This window comes from Spodoptera frugiperda, chromosome 7, assembly GCF_023101765.2.
Source record: "Spodoptera frugiperda isolate SF20-4 chromosome 7, AGI-APGP_CSIRO_Sfru_2.0, whole genome shotgun sequence".
In the NCBI taxonomy this organism is placed as follows: domain Eukaryota; kingdom Metazoa; phylum Arthropoda; class Insecta; order Lepidoptera; family Noctuidae; genus Spodoptera; species Spodoptera frugiperda.
In genome coordinates, this window is record NC_064218.1 from 9,231,428 (window position 1) to 9,247,469 (window position 16,042).

Below are 16,042 nucleotides of genomic sequence, written 5' to 3' on the forward strand. Positions count from 1 at the left end.
TAATGATGAATGAATATTTATTTACCAAAGGTAAAATCAAATAAAATGAAATACGGTACGCAATAAAAAAGTTTAAATTAAAATATAGGAACAATCTAAAAAATTCAGTCTCATTACACACATTTAAGAGATGATTACAATAATTACGTAAGCTAAGATAAGATATATAAACTAGTGGCAATACCTGAGGACCACTCCGTGCACATCCGTCCCCCGCGCCCGACCACTAGTGCAGCGGTTGGCCGGCGCGGCTGGCGGCCCCGTCCGCAGGTACCCCCGCCAGACACTTATACTACAGAACAAGACTGTTGTCCACTCGCTATTTCAATTTGTAAGCTGGACTACACTACATGAATATATGGTGTAAATATGCATTGCTCAAGTCAAACTAAACGTGACAGTGTTATGGACGCTTCTAACGTTACGATCTAGGGAAAACTAAAAATTAAATAAAATAGTAGACAACAGGCTTCTAAAGCGGTGATCAAACCACCATTTCCACCATTCATGGTTACTCCTTCCGTCAGTCTTAAAAACTTTACAAAAAAGAGGTAGTTTATGGTTGATTTTTGAACACCACTAAATGGCTCGCGGAGCGCTAGTGCCGGAGTGACCCAGTTCCGGCGCCCCGCGAGTCATGTGTACAAAAATTCTACTTACTGTTACACATTGATATTGACAATGCCATTCATCAACCCTTTGCTGACGGAGATGTGACCAGTCCAGTGCGCGATGCCCACTTGCTAGTTCCGTAATACATTTGGCAGGTGGAGGTCGCCAACGTCAGAATGCGCGAAGATCTAGCAAGTGGACGTCGCGCACTGGATGTGTGCTAACTACCAATAGAACAGTCGTGTCACAGCTGAACGTGACAGTTCGACAGCTGCCTGTTCAATTTAAAACATTTACTGACTCGTCTACGAATTAACAATAATGTTGTGTGCCCTTGTCTACGGGAGACACGGACTTGACATGGAAGGGCAGATGAATGTATACATATAATTACCTACACTAAGACTAACACAACACAAGCTTCTAGATAAAGTTACAAAAATAGCACGAAAATGGCTTATTACATTCGCTAAAATCTCATAATTGTATCATTATTATGCAGTTTTAGTGTGACGTTCGCTCTCACACTCTTCACACAACATCGTGACGTGTCTCAACTACTGAAAAGTTTCGAATGCTTTTACAATCCTCGTGATCAAAAACTTGTATAAAATTATCATTAAGTTCGAATATCATTTAGTTCTCAATTTTATTGTATTTATCACAAAACCACAATTATACTGCTAGCAACTAGCAGATCTCACAAAATACACATCGCTTTACGATAAAGTATAGGTATGACTTGGTTCTGTGATCATCCGTAAAGCCTGTTTACTTGCAAGTCCATAGCATTCTGCTAACTTTGTGACATGGCAAATGATGACTGTACGTATCAGCTCGCTTTAGTTTTTAATAAGAAAACAAGTAAACAAATGTCGGGAATCCACAGAACTGTTACAAATAAAAAAATAATTTTAAAAATTAATTATAACCAAATTATACCAAAAGTAGGTGCAATAATAAAATTAAGTAATGCTTCAGCAGCTTTCAGCTCAGTTGTACAATAACGACCTCGGGTCTCGCTGTTCATTACTCTCGACTAGTCTGACGAAATGGTACGGCTTCATTAAATAAAGGTAACTTGCAGTTATGGGTTAAGTCCTGAGATCAGCGTACCTTCCATCAGACGTCGGCCCCGGACAAGAGTTCTGAGACACCAATATACGGCCCCTAACTCACGACAGGTATATCCGCTGCACTCTACGAGTACATTATACGCAAGAAGGGAGTTGCTTTGCAAACCCGTTATCTAGTTCCATACGACAATAGAAACAGTATTTACTATAATTATGAGATTCGTTGTCAGCTAAAAAACATACTGTGACCGAAATCAAGAAAACTATTTGAAATGTATAATAATGATAAAAAAATGCATTTCATGCAACACATTATTTTAAAAATAACGTAATACTTTAATAATGGCACTGAACAAAAAGTAAATGTTAAATTCCATCACTTATTTACTGGAAAAGATAAATATTTATGATTAATTCATAATAATGTGGAATTCGTCAACACCGTGAAGACGCGAGACACTGCACATTTACCTAATTATGACGCGGAGCGCGGCACGGCTTTCGCTTCGACTATTTCGACTAACTTCAAGATATAGGTACGTGATTATCTTATTACATTACATTAAGGTAAACAATTCACTCTATGTTATTTACATTCCTGTATTAAGAAAATAACTTTAGTCTATTTATGTACACTTGAAATGCGTTAACTGCAATAAGTTATCGTGTAAGTTACAGTGAGTACACGCTTGTGCAACGTGTAACATCATCAGTGGCGAACGGTGACCATGGGTGGTAAACAAAAACGTTTGCACTAACAACTTAAAATATGGCAGTGAGAGATATTGATTAGATGGAGCGACCCGCTACTACTACAGACGTACGAACATGAATGAATCAGTTCTGTTCGATGGACACCCATTGTTACACGGTTACGTTACGTTACGAGTTACACAAGTCTGTATTTAGCCTAATAGAAGCTTGGCTTCAAACTACAAAATGCTGAATATCAATAAATTCACTTTAAGTGGAATAAATGTGATTACAACTAGTAGAAAAGTTACGCTATGGTTATACCAGAATTACCTATTAATTTACTCTATAATGCTTCTGAGCTTTCAAGTATTCGTAAAAAACAGTGTGTAATAGAAAACCTGACCGATCTACGAGGGATGTATTTAGTACGTAATTAGCGTTAGAAATAATGTGCCTACCGATAGAAACATTGCACTAGGTAATCAGATACCTATGTAAGTTTAGGCCATTTACAATAAGCGGAATACTAAAATAGACGCCATCTTACTTTACGACTACTCTCTGTGACATTATATGTTTATAATTACGACATTAATGCATATCTTTAAGATTACGATAAAAAAATATAACAATACATCCCCTTTACACCGGACAGGGTTTTCACTACATTTTTGTACTGTGGGACAAATGACTTAAGGCGATGACGACACACGTAACGTGTCGCGTAACAAGAATATTCGTAACATTAATCGTTCACTTACTCTATAAAGGGAAAGACGGCTACTAATGCGAAAGTCGTGCCTGTGCGAGCGTCCTTACACCGAACTTAAAACACACTCGATATACTTAATGTAAACCTACTGACACTTGACTGTCTTCCGACACTTACACTTCAAACAATAATTTTCCCATCTTAAGTAATTAATTTCAGACTCATATTCCAGTCAACGTTATCTATAATTATATCAGTACCTTAATTAATGTCTACTGTCCACGCCATTACTAGAAAATTTTTGTTTGAAGCTTCAAATTTTAGGATATTTAGAAGACTTATTTCTATTTAACCCTAAGTACAAACGTGAAAATTTATGTCTAGCCGTATAGTAAGTTACTTAGTAGTTTATTATGCTTTAGTTTAGTTTACCGGGAGAAAGTTGTGGCGCTGATTACGCAATACACACGAGCCTACATTATCGCGAAACAATAACGAGAGCCACCGGACAAACTGTTCCTCGCAGACGTTACAACAAATTACCGCCACGACAAGTGCGCACTGCCCGTAGCGAAAGCAACTGTCGACACTAGTTAACTCAGATTCACTAAAACAATAATAAACTAACACAACGAACGACAACCACCGCGAGTGCAGTTTGCCCACGTAAGCCGATACAATAGATTCAAGCTAACCATATTTCAATTTACTATAGGTACATTTTATTTCCTAATACATAGGGGGGCCGAACGAGCTGTAACACTTTTGTTATCAAACAAGTAATTCATGGAGCAGATTTTTTTGCAAAAAACACGTCAATGAAAACTATAATTTGATGGGAATGTACTCGCGGCCCATGTCGTGGCCAGCTCAGGATGCAGAGCAGCCCACACGAGGAACTTGTTCGCCGCGAGACATCGCACCAAATTGAAGTGTTGCCTGCACACAGCACGCAGTCCGCCCCCGCCTCGCTCTCCGATAGAGCAATACCTTATACATTAGAAGATTAAATCCCGTATAACATACATGGTTTTCATACAATCTGTCTTCTTAACTGAACAATTCCTCTAACTACATTTCATCAAAAACAGTTGTAAATTCATTTCAAACGATAAATTGTAGGATAACTTAGATCAGACAATGTTCTTGAGACTTGACGTTAGAAAAAGAAAATAAGATAAAGTACTGATGGCAGGGTGTCAAATTATTGAAAACCATGACGGGAGTACGATGCACACAATCTAATACGTCCCTCGTTACTCAACTTAACCATCTCGCATGCAACTAAACTTAGGTTTAAATTATTTATCTAACAATTCATTATATTAAGTGAACACATACCGACTGAACACATATAGGGGTGTATCTCAAAGTCACCTAACATATTATGTTTTGAAAAATATCGTATCAATTTGATAGCATTTATTACTCAAAAGAATTTCACTATAATATTTGAACTAATAGAAAATTGTATACGACCACGCGAATAATAATTAATTAAAATCATAATTAATTTAGATATCGGAATATCTTTCAATTAGCTAGAATACTGAAAGTGCGTGGAACAAACTCGGGAGAGGCACGCACTCTCAACTATCCGATCCTACAGTTGTACGCGGGTACCCATCCGTACTCGACAGTAACGCACACCGTCACCGGCATTACATTTATTTATCCAAGTAAATAAATCTCGGAACGCCACTCCATTCACACTCAATACTAATTCATGACTAACATTACGTTTAATAAACCCGATCAATCCGGCAGTCAAAGGATTGCGACATAAAAAATACGAAATAAAATATAAAAAAAAACTTTCACGTTTTACATACGAAAATAAAAAAATATCACGTATCATAAGCAAATACGACAAAAAGATCATCAGCATAGATTTGAAACGATGTATTCGTTTATTTGCCGAATGTTACAATAATACTTAGAATTTTGGTTTAAATCGAGCGACACCGCAAGTCGCGACTGCCGCCTGTTGCGGCCGCCAAGTGGCGGGGCAACTCAACTTCTTTAAGACAGTCTTCTAAAGTCAGTCTTAAAGTTTTATTGCATTGATTCTTTTGCTCATCCATACATTTTCACATCCCATCGTATCAAGCCGCGAAAAATAAACAGAAAAAGCGATAAGAAGTAAATAATACGAACATAGTCGAAGCCGAGCGTCGCCGCCGGGTGGGGACGACGCGTGCTTGACTATAATAAACATAATTATATGTATGCACCTAAATCATTATGCAAAAATAACTAATCATAAAAATACGTATCAAACGTCAGCATTAATCAATTTAACCAAGTTAAAAGAACGCAAAATTTAACATTGTGGAAAAATACTTTTCAAGTTATCCTTTAATTTATCTCACATAAAAAACATCTTTTACATCACATTGTGATTATCTATAATATTTATCTTTATGATTTCTCTATTCGATTATTTTAGCGATACATCGCAGGGATCGGACCGGAAAGTACATAGTAATCGACTTTAAATATTTAGTGCACCGACTATGAGTTTGGTGTTGTTCTACAGTTATACAGATTATGATAGCTATTTATACTTGCGGCGTCTAAATTACATTGTAAGTTACACTGCAAACATTGTTTGGTCCTTAGAGACTAGTCAAATGCAGAAACGAAAATCAAAGAACTGGTAACGAAAACTACATCAGGACTCTTGGAGAACATGGCTCGCACATCGCCGTCCATCGATCGACTAGAGGCTGATGGGCAAACTATAGCTCTCCGCGCAAGCTATGCTCGATTGAATTTTTCCAAACGTTAATAATAAAATTGGCACATTGTCAAATAAATCACAAATAAATCGAAAAAAATAAAATTATATACGGATGACCTTAGGTCCACGAACTTAGTTGGCCTTAACATTAGGTACAATAATAAAAATATTATTTAATATACTTTGATGTATTGCTTGCCGTGAGAGGAAATGTCGCGCGCGGTGTCGGGGAGCGTCTCGAACAGTACGACGAGGAAGCCTTCCGGCGTGAGTGCCACGTCGCTGGGCCGGTCCTTGTCGTCGAGGCCGGGACTCTTCAAGTCCACGGCCCATAGTATACGAAGTTCCGACGTAAACACTAACACACGATGATTCTTGGAATCGGCGACTATTATACGTCCGTCATCGTCAGTCACTATCCCTGATGGGCGATTAAGTTCACCGATTCCTGAACCTTCACGACCCACACAATACAGCACTTTAGATAGAGTCGGGTCCACCATTAGCAGACGATGATTCTCGAAGTCCGACACTATAATGTTGCCTGATGTCGTGAAACACACACCTCGAGGAGTTGTAGGTCCTTTCAGCATTTTAGCCGGGTTAGCACCTTCGAAGACGAACTTGGTTATGTAAGTTCCATCGCTAGTAAACAGTTGAATACGATGATTACGCGTGTCAGTGACAACTATATTACCCAGGGAATTTACGGCAACATCCCAAGGATACTGGAATTGTCCACATTCCTTGCCGAAGGAACCAAACTTGAGAATAAAGTTACCAGAAGATGTGAATATTTGAACTCTATGATTATCTTTATCAATCACAATAATGCGTCCAAAACTGTCAGTAGTGATGCCGGCCGGAAGGTCGAACTCTCCGGGCCCGGTGCCTTTAGATCCAAACATCGTTTTGAATTCACCTCGGCTGCTGAATATCTGGATTCGGTTGTTCCTTCTGTCAGCAACAATGATATTTCCTTCTCTATCTACACACAAGCCCCACGGCCTGGACACTTGTCCTTCGTCCTGCCCTTCGCGAGCGAACGAGAGCATTGGAACTCCAGGAACTGGGCTCCTAGTGGGTCTCACAGACACAGCCATCCAAAATCCAGATATAGCTTGACCTGTGCCGCGCGTATGGTTAGATTCAATTGCTAGGGTTGACGAAACGTTATGGTCATAATAATTGTTCGAGCGCGAGTGTGATGGCCCTGCGTAGTCCTGTAACGATCTCATGTTACTAGGTCCTGCCATATTGTAATTGGCCTGCTGCATGCTCTGAGAAGGCTGCATAGGCATTATCTGACGGGAAGATGACGACGTCGATGGCAGGCTAGGCAACGAAGTGGACGGTGTGGAATACACATCACACTGTCTCTTCAGCAAGTCCACTATGTCGTAATTCGGGGGGATGAAGATAATTCGATCTTCTGACACGTACATGGTCTTAAATGTGTTAGCAAAATATTCAACTTGTTGTTTTCCTTTCTCTTTTGCCAAGTACAAATCTACCCCTTCAAAGTGCATACTTCGCACCAAAGTCTCATTCGTGTGTGCTAAGCCAGCTAAAATACCTCTCAGTGTATTCATGTGATCTGAGAGTTCATTCATTTTAAGTTGACGCATCTTTTCTACTTTATCCAACAAATATTTTTCTCTATCTTCGATAGCCTGTGCAAAACAACGCATCGCCTTTCTTATTTTCATATTGGCCTCAGCTGTTTCTTTCTCATAAGCTTTAGACAGAATTACAGCGCGGTCTATTGCAGTCTTTACTGCTTTTGTTCCTCTCTTTGTGTTATCTATACATCTAAACAGACCGACGCGACTGACGTCTAGAGCACCTTTTATGGGAAAATAACTGTGATCTCTGTGCACCCACAACGTGCACTCGTTACATATATAGATGATGCACGGTTCACAGTAAAATCTGACGAGATCGCCGTGTATCTCGCAGAACATGTAATCTTTCTCTATGTGGCTCATATTGACAGTAGATATATAGTTTACAGAGTTAGGCCTGACACCGATAGGCGATATTTGGTGTATAGGAAGCAGCGTGTGTTCCCGAATTTGACATTCAGACGAACTTTTATGGCAACAGTCGTGACAATACAAATCGTTGCATTCGAGACAACGAATCGTTGGGCTGCGCGAGTCGCAGCGGTAGCAGTTGATGGACACGGAGGACGAGGTCCCTGGTGAGCCGCTCGAGTTGTCTTGATGGTGGTTGTTATTGGAATTGTACTCACGGCTTATAGGTCCCAGCGGATTCTGCATAACGGGCGCTGGTAGGGCCCAGATGTCATAGTGCGAGGTGGAAGATGTTGAGCTCGACGCTCCGCCGCCTTGGAGGCTCGATGGATTATTCATATTTTCCAGGAGGTTGCATATGATGTGTGACATAGCCAGCGAATCCTCCTGGTCGTTGGAGCTATGGCCAGAGCCGCTGGCACCCGAAGTCGATGGCAGACTCGATGCTAGAGACTGCGTCAGATTTGCAAATGACGTCATTGTTAGGCGTCTTAAGTTACGTCATCAGAGCTGTAACAAAACAAATACAATGTTATTTTCGTGAAGCACTGGGAGGTAAAATCATCAGGACCGTTTCAGAAATTGGGATACGTTAACAACATATTTTTCTCGGACGTTCAAAATACCACATGAGTTAAAAGACGAACGATAGATTTTTTTAAGTATATCGTTGTAACTATTTATTTCAATAGGGTTTTGATATTATGCACTATGAAGCTAAAAATTGATGCCGACCGGAATTAAATTTCACAACACAATATATTCAAATAAACACGTAAGCAAACGAGCCTTGATTTCACACACAATATTATTAAGTATTCAAGAACCGAATAATTTTAATGAAAAAATATAATTTACTTACATTTAAAAAAATTAATCTAGCGTGCGAACAGCCTGTGGTCGCAATGGCAGACGACACTCAACTAATGTAAACTATGAATAACTTGATGGGCGCAGAGGTGCACCCTGTCGATGCTCCTGCGATGGACTGATGGTTGCAGTGACTCGATTCATATGGTGGTGCACTTTGCGAAAAAAAACCATCCCAAAATCTTTTGTGTGCCCCTACCACTACCCCTTGTGATATCGTAGGTAAAGAGTGAGTGAGATAGCAACAGTGATAGGCGAGGGTGCGATAGAGAGCCCTGCGTCGCATTCCAAAATTTTCCATAATTTAGATAAGGAGGTTTGCTATGATTAGGGTTGGCAAGGGAAGGGCGTTTAGATGCAATAGAAATATAATTTCGCAAATTTTGACTTGATTTCATTCAAATTTTGGTTTATCAAATGGATTCAAAGTATGTTTTTTCTATGCGCTGTGGATACAAGAACTGAACAATGTAATTATGTTTATGCTTATTCAAATTAATTTCATATTATATATCACGAATCCAATCCAAAATTTAGTTTAATACGGTGAGCATCAACTCAATGGTAAATACATCACTATCGACAACAACAAACCTACGCCGAAAGCGGATGTGCGAGAGAGAGCATGCGTAATAGTAATAGAAAAGAAAGGGACATAAAATGTTTCCTATCAACGAGACTTTGTATTTTGGGAGGCGCAGCGGTGGCAGCACATGCACCGTGACCTTGCGTTGGGAGTGCGCGTGAGGCAGGTCCGGGTAGGCCTGCCGCGGCCATCTTGACGCCCCCGCGGTCCCCGAACTTTGTACAAGTGCGTAGGGTGCCGAAAATCGATGTCTTCCCTAGCTGCCCCTACTTCCTATGAACAGCGAAACCACGAATAAAGGTGCTGCCAATAATACGAAAGAAAGAGTCCTTAGAGAGCGCTACCGATTGTGGCATCTACCCAATACACTTTAGCTTTAAATCATTGCTCATCAGATTTTGAACATCGGTAATAACAAACTATTAAAATTGTGATTAAGCTAGATTATATAAGTATCTTAAGCAGTAAAGAAATGTCGCTTTTCAATAAGCACTGACTGATAATGGAACTTGCCCATGTAATGAAAAGGAATTATCATTGAAAAACAATATCCAATACCTTTGGAATAAAGAAATAAAACACATAATACTAATTACATGCCGTACAATGTAAATACCTCATTATTATTATTATCATATTTGCTTGTAGGTAATTAAAAGCACATTAGAGATTGTAAATACCACGAGCTCTTTAAAATATTCGAAATAACGATAAAAATTACCGTTTGAATGCTAACTAAGATATATACTAAATGTTTATTTATCTTATTCTAAGAACATAACAAAAATGCTGAAATAATTGTGAGAGTCGATTGAAGACTATGGACTGGTGACGCCATTTTACGCACAAGCACAAGATAACAGTCACTCAAGTGACGCGTCGCTCACGTAGGCATATCAGAGAGACTCATCAAATAACACAATCATAAGTAAAATACTTCTATCATAATAAATATGATAAGGATAACAGTACCATACAATGAAAATGTACCTGCGACATGAACATAGAAAGATGAAGTACAAAAAGTTTTCATAGATATAGTACTAAAGCAATTACAGGTAAAGAAATTCTTTGTAATCGTAAATAGGTAACAATACCTTCATTTATGTATACACAGGTCAGTAGACCTTTACGGTTCAATACAATAAAGAATACAATATAGTATTCTAAGGGCAGTTAACATTTTTTGTACATTTGTAGGAAAATTACCAGAGGCGTCCTTTTTTGTGTGGGCTTAAAGTGAAACAATAGATTTGTGTACTTCGGGCTATCCCACACAGCTCTGCCTAGTAACCATAGCGTGGTAATTAATGACTAACTTGCTAAATATAGGTAATTTCATTTTGTCCCATAAATGTTTGATTCAGTTTTACCTTTCTTGACATTTACCAAGATTTTCCAATTAATATGATGAACACAGCAGTTTGCAAACTCAAAACATCTCAGAAAATGGTAGTATTCATGGTATTTTTCTCCGAAATTATGTAGGTAAAATAATTTGGAATTAATTGTAAGACGAAAAGATCAACTTTGATATCTCTGAAACAAAGACATTGAGCATCCCCGGACTGGACCGAAGTAATCTACATGAGTTGGCGACAAGTGGTGCGCAGAAACCGCCAAATGGGCCCAGTAAACATTACAATATAGAGAACATCAGTTATTGTACTTATTGTTACATTAAACACCACGAGGACTTTTGACAAACGTGTCTACCACCAACAGGTGAATAACATTGACGAATATAGCTCTATAATCTCAAGATGGAGATGTTTATTACAGTTCCACATGTTTTTCACAGCCGCTGTATATTTTAAAATATATGAATCATATCACCCGACAGGTGATTGCACTGACAGAAATATGATACTCGTTACTAGTTACATTGCGTCACGCTTTCTGCAGAGAAACTAATATAAGAGTCAGTGGATAGGTCGCAAGTTAAATGTGTGGAGTTTTATCCACTCTCAAGAACATGGTGGTAATTTTATTGAGATGGACGTTGCGACAGCGAATATTTTTCAGGAAACTGTGTTACGCACTCTTTTGTAGGCCTGTGGCCCAATTAAAGCAACCTTACTTTGACCTTCAAAGTTTCCAAGTTTTTCTACGAATTCTTTTTGTGTGAAGTTACACAAAACAGTCCTTGAAAATGCCGTGATTTTCACAGAATCCTTTCAATAACTTAAAGGGTGAGCTTAAAAAAGCGAAAGATATAAAGTGAGCGAGTGCTCCAACTTCTAGAACGTCATAACACGCCCGAGGAGCGTCGTAACACGAACAACCAATCCAATCATATCGACGAAGTCGCCTACGTACTAATAATATCAAAACGGATCTTCAGGAGAAGAATATTGTTTCTCTATTCATTGATTTGTGTACTTATAACTGTAATTTGGCTATAAATGGTCAAATTATAGTAAAATTAGTCGGATATCGAATTCATTCTATTAAGACCGGCAGACAAGTTATATGTATCAATGTCCTCTACACCTAGAGTTTTCGCTGAATAAATATGTATATTACATAGGATTTCAGCTTAGTAACTATTTGACCGAAACGATTCCATTTTCTCAAGAGCTAGACAAACGACTACTATGTTAATTATAATATTTATACTAGATTTATAAAATTGTTTAATGTAAAAATGTGGGAATTATGATCAAACAATTCATTTGGAATTACTAACCTAATAATTATAATTATCTATTTGGTAAATTCTAAATTATAACCTAGATTTGGACGCACAGTTTTTATAATTGATATACACAGTAGTAGGCTCTGCAATACAAATCTTTCGATTAAAATCTATTTTTGACATTCGTTGTCTGGAGTTTTTGTCAAAAACCTGATATTGATCTAGAGATATTTGATAAAGATCTGTTAATAATTTCGGCCGTACCTAAATCTGATGCAATGTAATATGGACGTCAAACAATGACTCGACTTATTATTAGGAAATTACGTATTTTCATCACCAATCACAACGTCTGATATCACCAGTATTTGCATGTTTATCAAACAAAGAAATATATGACGTGTAGAGCTTTCTTGAACTTGTAACCACATGACATGTAGTATATGAGCGAGGTTGAAGCAGCTAATACAAGTGTTGATCCTTGGATCCATCTCATGGCTTTTCTCCAACAAGGTTGAGGTCAGCACTATTAAGTTATTTATATATTTTATCCTTCAATGTTTTGCTGCTCTCATCTCTCATGGTGATTTTTCTTGAGTTCTATCTCGATTAAATGAGAAAATACCACAATGTACGCATGTGGCATTTTCTTGTACGATTCAATTCTTTTAAGGTAAAGAGTTTGTGAATAGAATAAGTGTTTGTTATAAGTAATGGTATTTTTTTTAAATAATATCACGATGTATAGTGGTAATAAAAATGTTTGGTTGTATAAAACTATTGATAATAACTACGCAATAATGTTACATGACTTCTTGAAAACAGGGTTAAGCAACTCTATTCTTCAATTGAAAAACATAAGATCTCTTCCCATTCAAAGTATTCAAACAAAACAATCTTTTGTTAAAGTTTTAATGTTGTTTTTCAAGTTACCTAAGTCAAAAGGTAGAGTTCATTTCAAACTAAGGTTTCTCGGTCGCGGCTAAGGTTTCGTGTCCATTTTGTGGCTATGTAAGCTACGTTACTACTTCCATGCACTCGCACGCATTCAACTTAATTAGAAGGGTCAACGGTGCCATTAGTGATGCATCATGTGTTGTCAGAAACGTTAAAAAATACTGCGCCCTGAGTTGTATTGATTTTAGGCGTACACTGTACGATATTGAGGTATATTTCTAGAATGGTCCCCCGTTTTGTCGGAAGAACAAATCCGCTGACTCGACGGACGCTACTTCCGTATCTACAAATCTTCTACAACAATAACTGAAAGCTTTGTGTAGCTTTCAAACTGAATTAAAGCCCAGACATTCCAGTTGATTCATAAATAATGTAAAGTAAAAGCATCTCGCATAGATAAAATTAGAGGGGTGACGAACTTCATTGCGATGGCGTATCTTAGGAGCCCTTCCGCTTATAGATTTTTCGAGAAGCGTGAGACGAACAGCAGCTGATATGTTCCAAATACTTTCGGCTCTAAAACTGCGGAAACCAGAGCTAACAACCAATCGGTTTCTTGCGTCGAAAACGTAAACAAACAGCGGCGTGCGTCCGTACGATGTTCCCAAGTATTGGAGATGTATAGGTACATAGCTATGTACGTAGGTGCGTCGCGCGTACTACGCCGGGCATGGTTATGTTTATGTACATATAATTGCGGAGCCCGCCGCTCGAGGGGTGAACAGCGCTTGGCGCATGCGATCTCGCTTGCCGAGGGGTAGGCAGGATTACCTTCCTTGAGATTACGAGAAATATGCCCCCTTACACGGCTACAGAAATCAATAGTTTTCCTTAATCAGCACTTGGTACAAGCTTCCTTTTTCGCTCAAATGTTTGTGTTTGGGGGCAAGATTTTGGAAAATATTTTATGATTGGAATTAAGTGGTTTTTTTTCATTATTTCGTACATTCGCAATTGAAATTGAAAACAAAATTTAGTAAAATAATGAATAAGTAAAATATAAAAATATCATAGAATTAGTAGATGATTGCTTCTAATAAGAAAATTAATTACCTACCCACTTGAAAGTATTCTTGATTTGAAAGAAACTTATGTAGGTAGAAACTTAATTAGTTCTCCTGGAATAGTACCAATAAATGTCTAAAAACAACAAAATACTGATACTAAATCTGTGAGAAGATTTCATAACAACATTATAAGAATATTAGTTGAGTCACACAGTACTTGGTGCAATAGACTCCAAGACCTTGCATTGACCCAGTGAGGTCATTGATTCACTTGTAAACCAATTTATGGTCACAGCATACATGAATCTTAAATTCTTTATTATGTTATTGTGTGCTAAAAGTTACCTATGTATTTTTCTAGAATAACTCCCAAAGTCTACAAATTAAGAATTAAGTTTAATTACCTATGTCTAGATATATTTATATTTCCAGACTTAGGCATACTGATCTACACTTCTATCAAGAAACTTGCCTATGTTTATATTTTTTTATCTACCTACAAAAAAAACATAAACAAAAAATATGAAAATTGCAAATCATACTTTACTCACAAGATGAAGATTAATAATATTCTAAAATTATGAATATAAAATCTCATCATGTTGTGTCAGTTATTTAAAAAAATGTCCATTGACTGCAGCTCAGGTCATTGACCTCTCACCTCAATGGCACAACATGCAAACATGACATGTATGAATTATAAAATGTTACTTATTTTCAACCAAGGGGTATTTTTACATAAAAGAAAGAACCAGTATACATTATCAACATATATGGGGTTCCTATTCATTTCATTGTTGCAATTTTACTTATCAGAAACCAATAGGAATCAATGTAAACAGGAATTCAAAAAAAGAATAGCAGTTCAAATATTAAAAAAAAGAACTGGCATAGTTCATTAACCAGAGACTAGCTTTTTTTTTAATTTGGAAAAAAGCTTCAAGAGTCAAGTCACTCAAGATCAATAATGTAACTCTACCTTGAACTTTGAAGAGGGAAAGTGAAAAGGCCATTACTATGGATTCTATACAACCCTTGATTTCACTTAACAACAATAATGAAGGAGCTTTTTAATTATCGATTAATTAATCACATCTTAAATGTTAACTAGAAACTAAGGTCAAAACAATGTTATTGCATTTACTTCATAAACAATAACATTTATTTTTATTTATACATTTTCTACTACAGACCTTTGCTTCCAGAGTCACCTCCTTGGCTTGGCTGTTTGCCTTTGCAGAGTTTTTAAGCTACAATATCTTCAAAACGTTATTCTTACCCTATTATTGTATTTATTATGAAATAAAAAAAAATGGAAGGCATCAATTACCATTTTCATATGTACATAAAAAATGTATTTTTTGTATAATGGTACACCCGGCACGGAGTCCCAATGTAATTAAATATTAATCGTCAGCAGCGTATCCCAGGACCTTACAATGGAAATGCACAGAGATATAAAATGATTCATCGCGGTACCTACCGATACTTACCAAAATATCTTCGGCCCTTGGGGGAGAACTGCTGAATCACTAGTAAACATGCATACTACGCATTAAGGTGTACACGCTAAACATTGTCCATTTAAAACTTATTTGTCCCGTCAAAGATAATTATTCACGAAAATATTTTCTACAATGCAGGTAGATTGCACAAAGATAGCTTTTACAACGCCAATCAATATTTTAGCATAGAACATTGATTCTGATAATTTTATTGCACTAGTTTTAAATACTGCTGAGCATTACAATCGCTTTTATTTCGCAATTATCGTTTATATTTATTTATTATCATAAAATAACACCGTAAAAACATCAGCGGTGAATGAACGATCAATTGATTTAAAAAAGATAACTCACTTGTTTATGGAAAGTTGACAACAGTAGAGATGTCCCTAAATCATAGACATTGATTTTATAATCGACTATTAAGTTTTCCCAATCGGATAATTTACTTTGACTGAGGTATTTTACTCTATTTATATCTTACTGTTAAATGAAAATTTTAAGAAAATTTATAAATTCATTGACTCAATAAAATTGGTACCTAAAATGACATCAATCAGTTGATTTAGTAATGTTACTAAAAAGTATCAACCGTTGCGGCCAG

General features: G+C 37.2%; 2 protein-coding genes across 3 annotated transcripts in view; one reads left to right on the forward strand and one right to left on the reverse strand.

The window, feature by feature from the left end:
* On the reverse strand, window positions 1-15,793 carry LOC118265765 (protein wech). 2 transcript variants are annotated; one of them, XM_035578919.2, is made up of 2 exons: window positions 15,417-15,793; window positions 1-8,385 (listed from the first exon to the last, which is right to left on the reverse strand). In XM_035578919.2, the coding sequence occupies exon 2, from the start codon at window positions 8,353-8,355 to the stop codon at window positions 6,013-6,015; it is 2,343 nt and encodes a 780-aa protein (XP_035434812.1). In that variant the 5' UTR covers window positions 8,356-8,385; window positions 15,417-15,793; the 3' UTR covers window positions 1-6,012. The 2 variants fall into 2 exon arrangements, with proteins under 2 accessions (XP_035434812.1, XP_035434811.1); XM_035578918.2 differs by having other exon boundaries at window positions 15,427-15,791.
* Window positions 12,366-16,042, forward strand: part of LOC118266401 (DNA replication licensing factor MCM4) — an 18,633-nt gene continuing 14,956 nt past the window's right edge. The window contains exon 1 of the mRNA XM_050695182.1: window positions 12,366-12,488. The gene's annotated coding sequence lies outside the window, so the exon portion shown is untranslated. The remainder of the gene's footprint in view (window positions 12,489-16,042) is intronic.

Excerpts from the sequence above, each read along its gene's own strand:
- LOC118265765 (XM_035578919.2), bottom strand. The coding sequence starts at position 8,355 with ATGACGTCATTTGCAAATCTGACGCAGTCTCTAGCATCGAGTCTGCCA.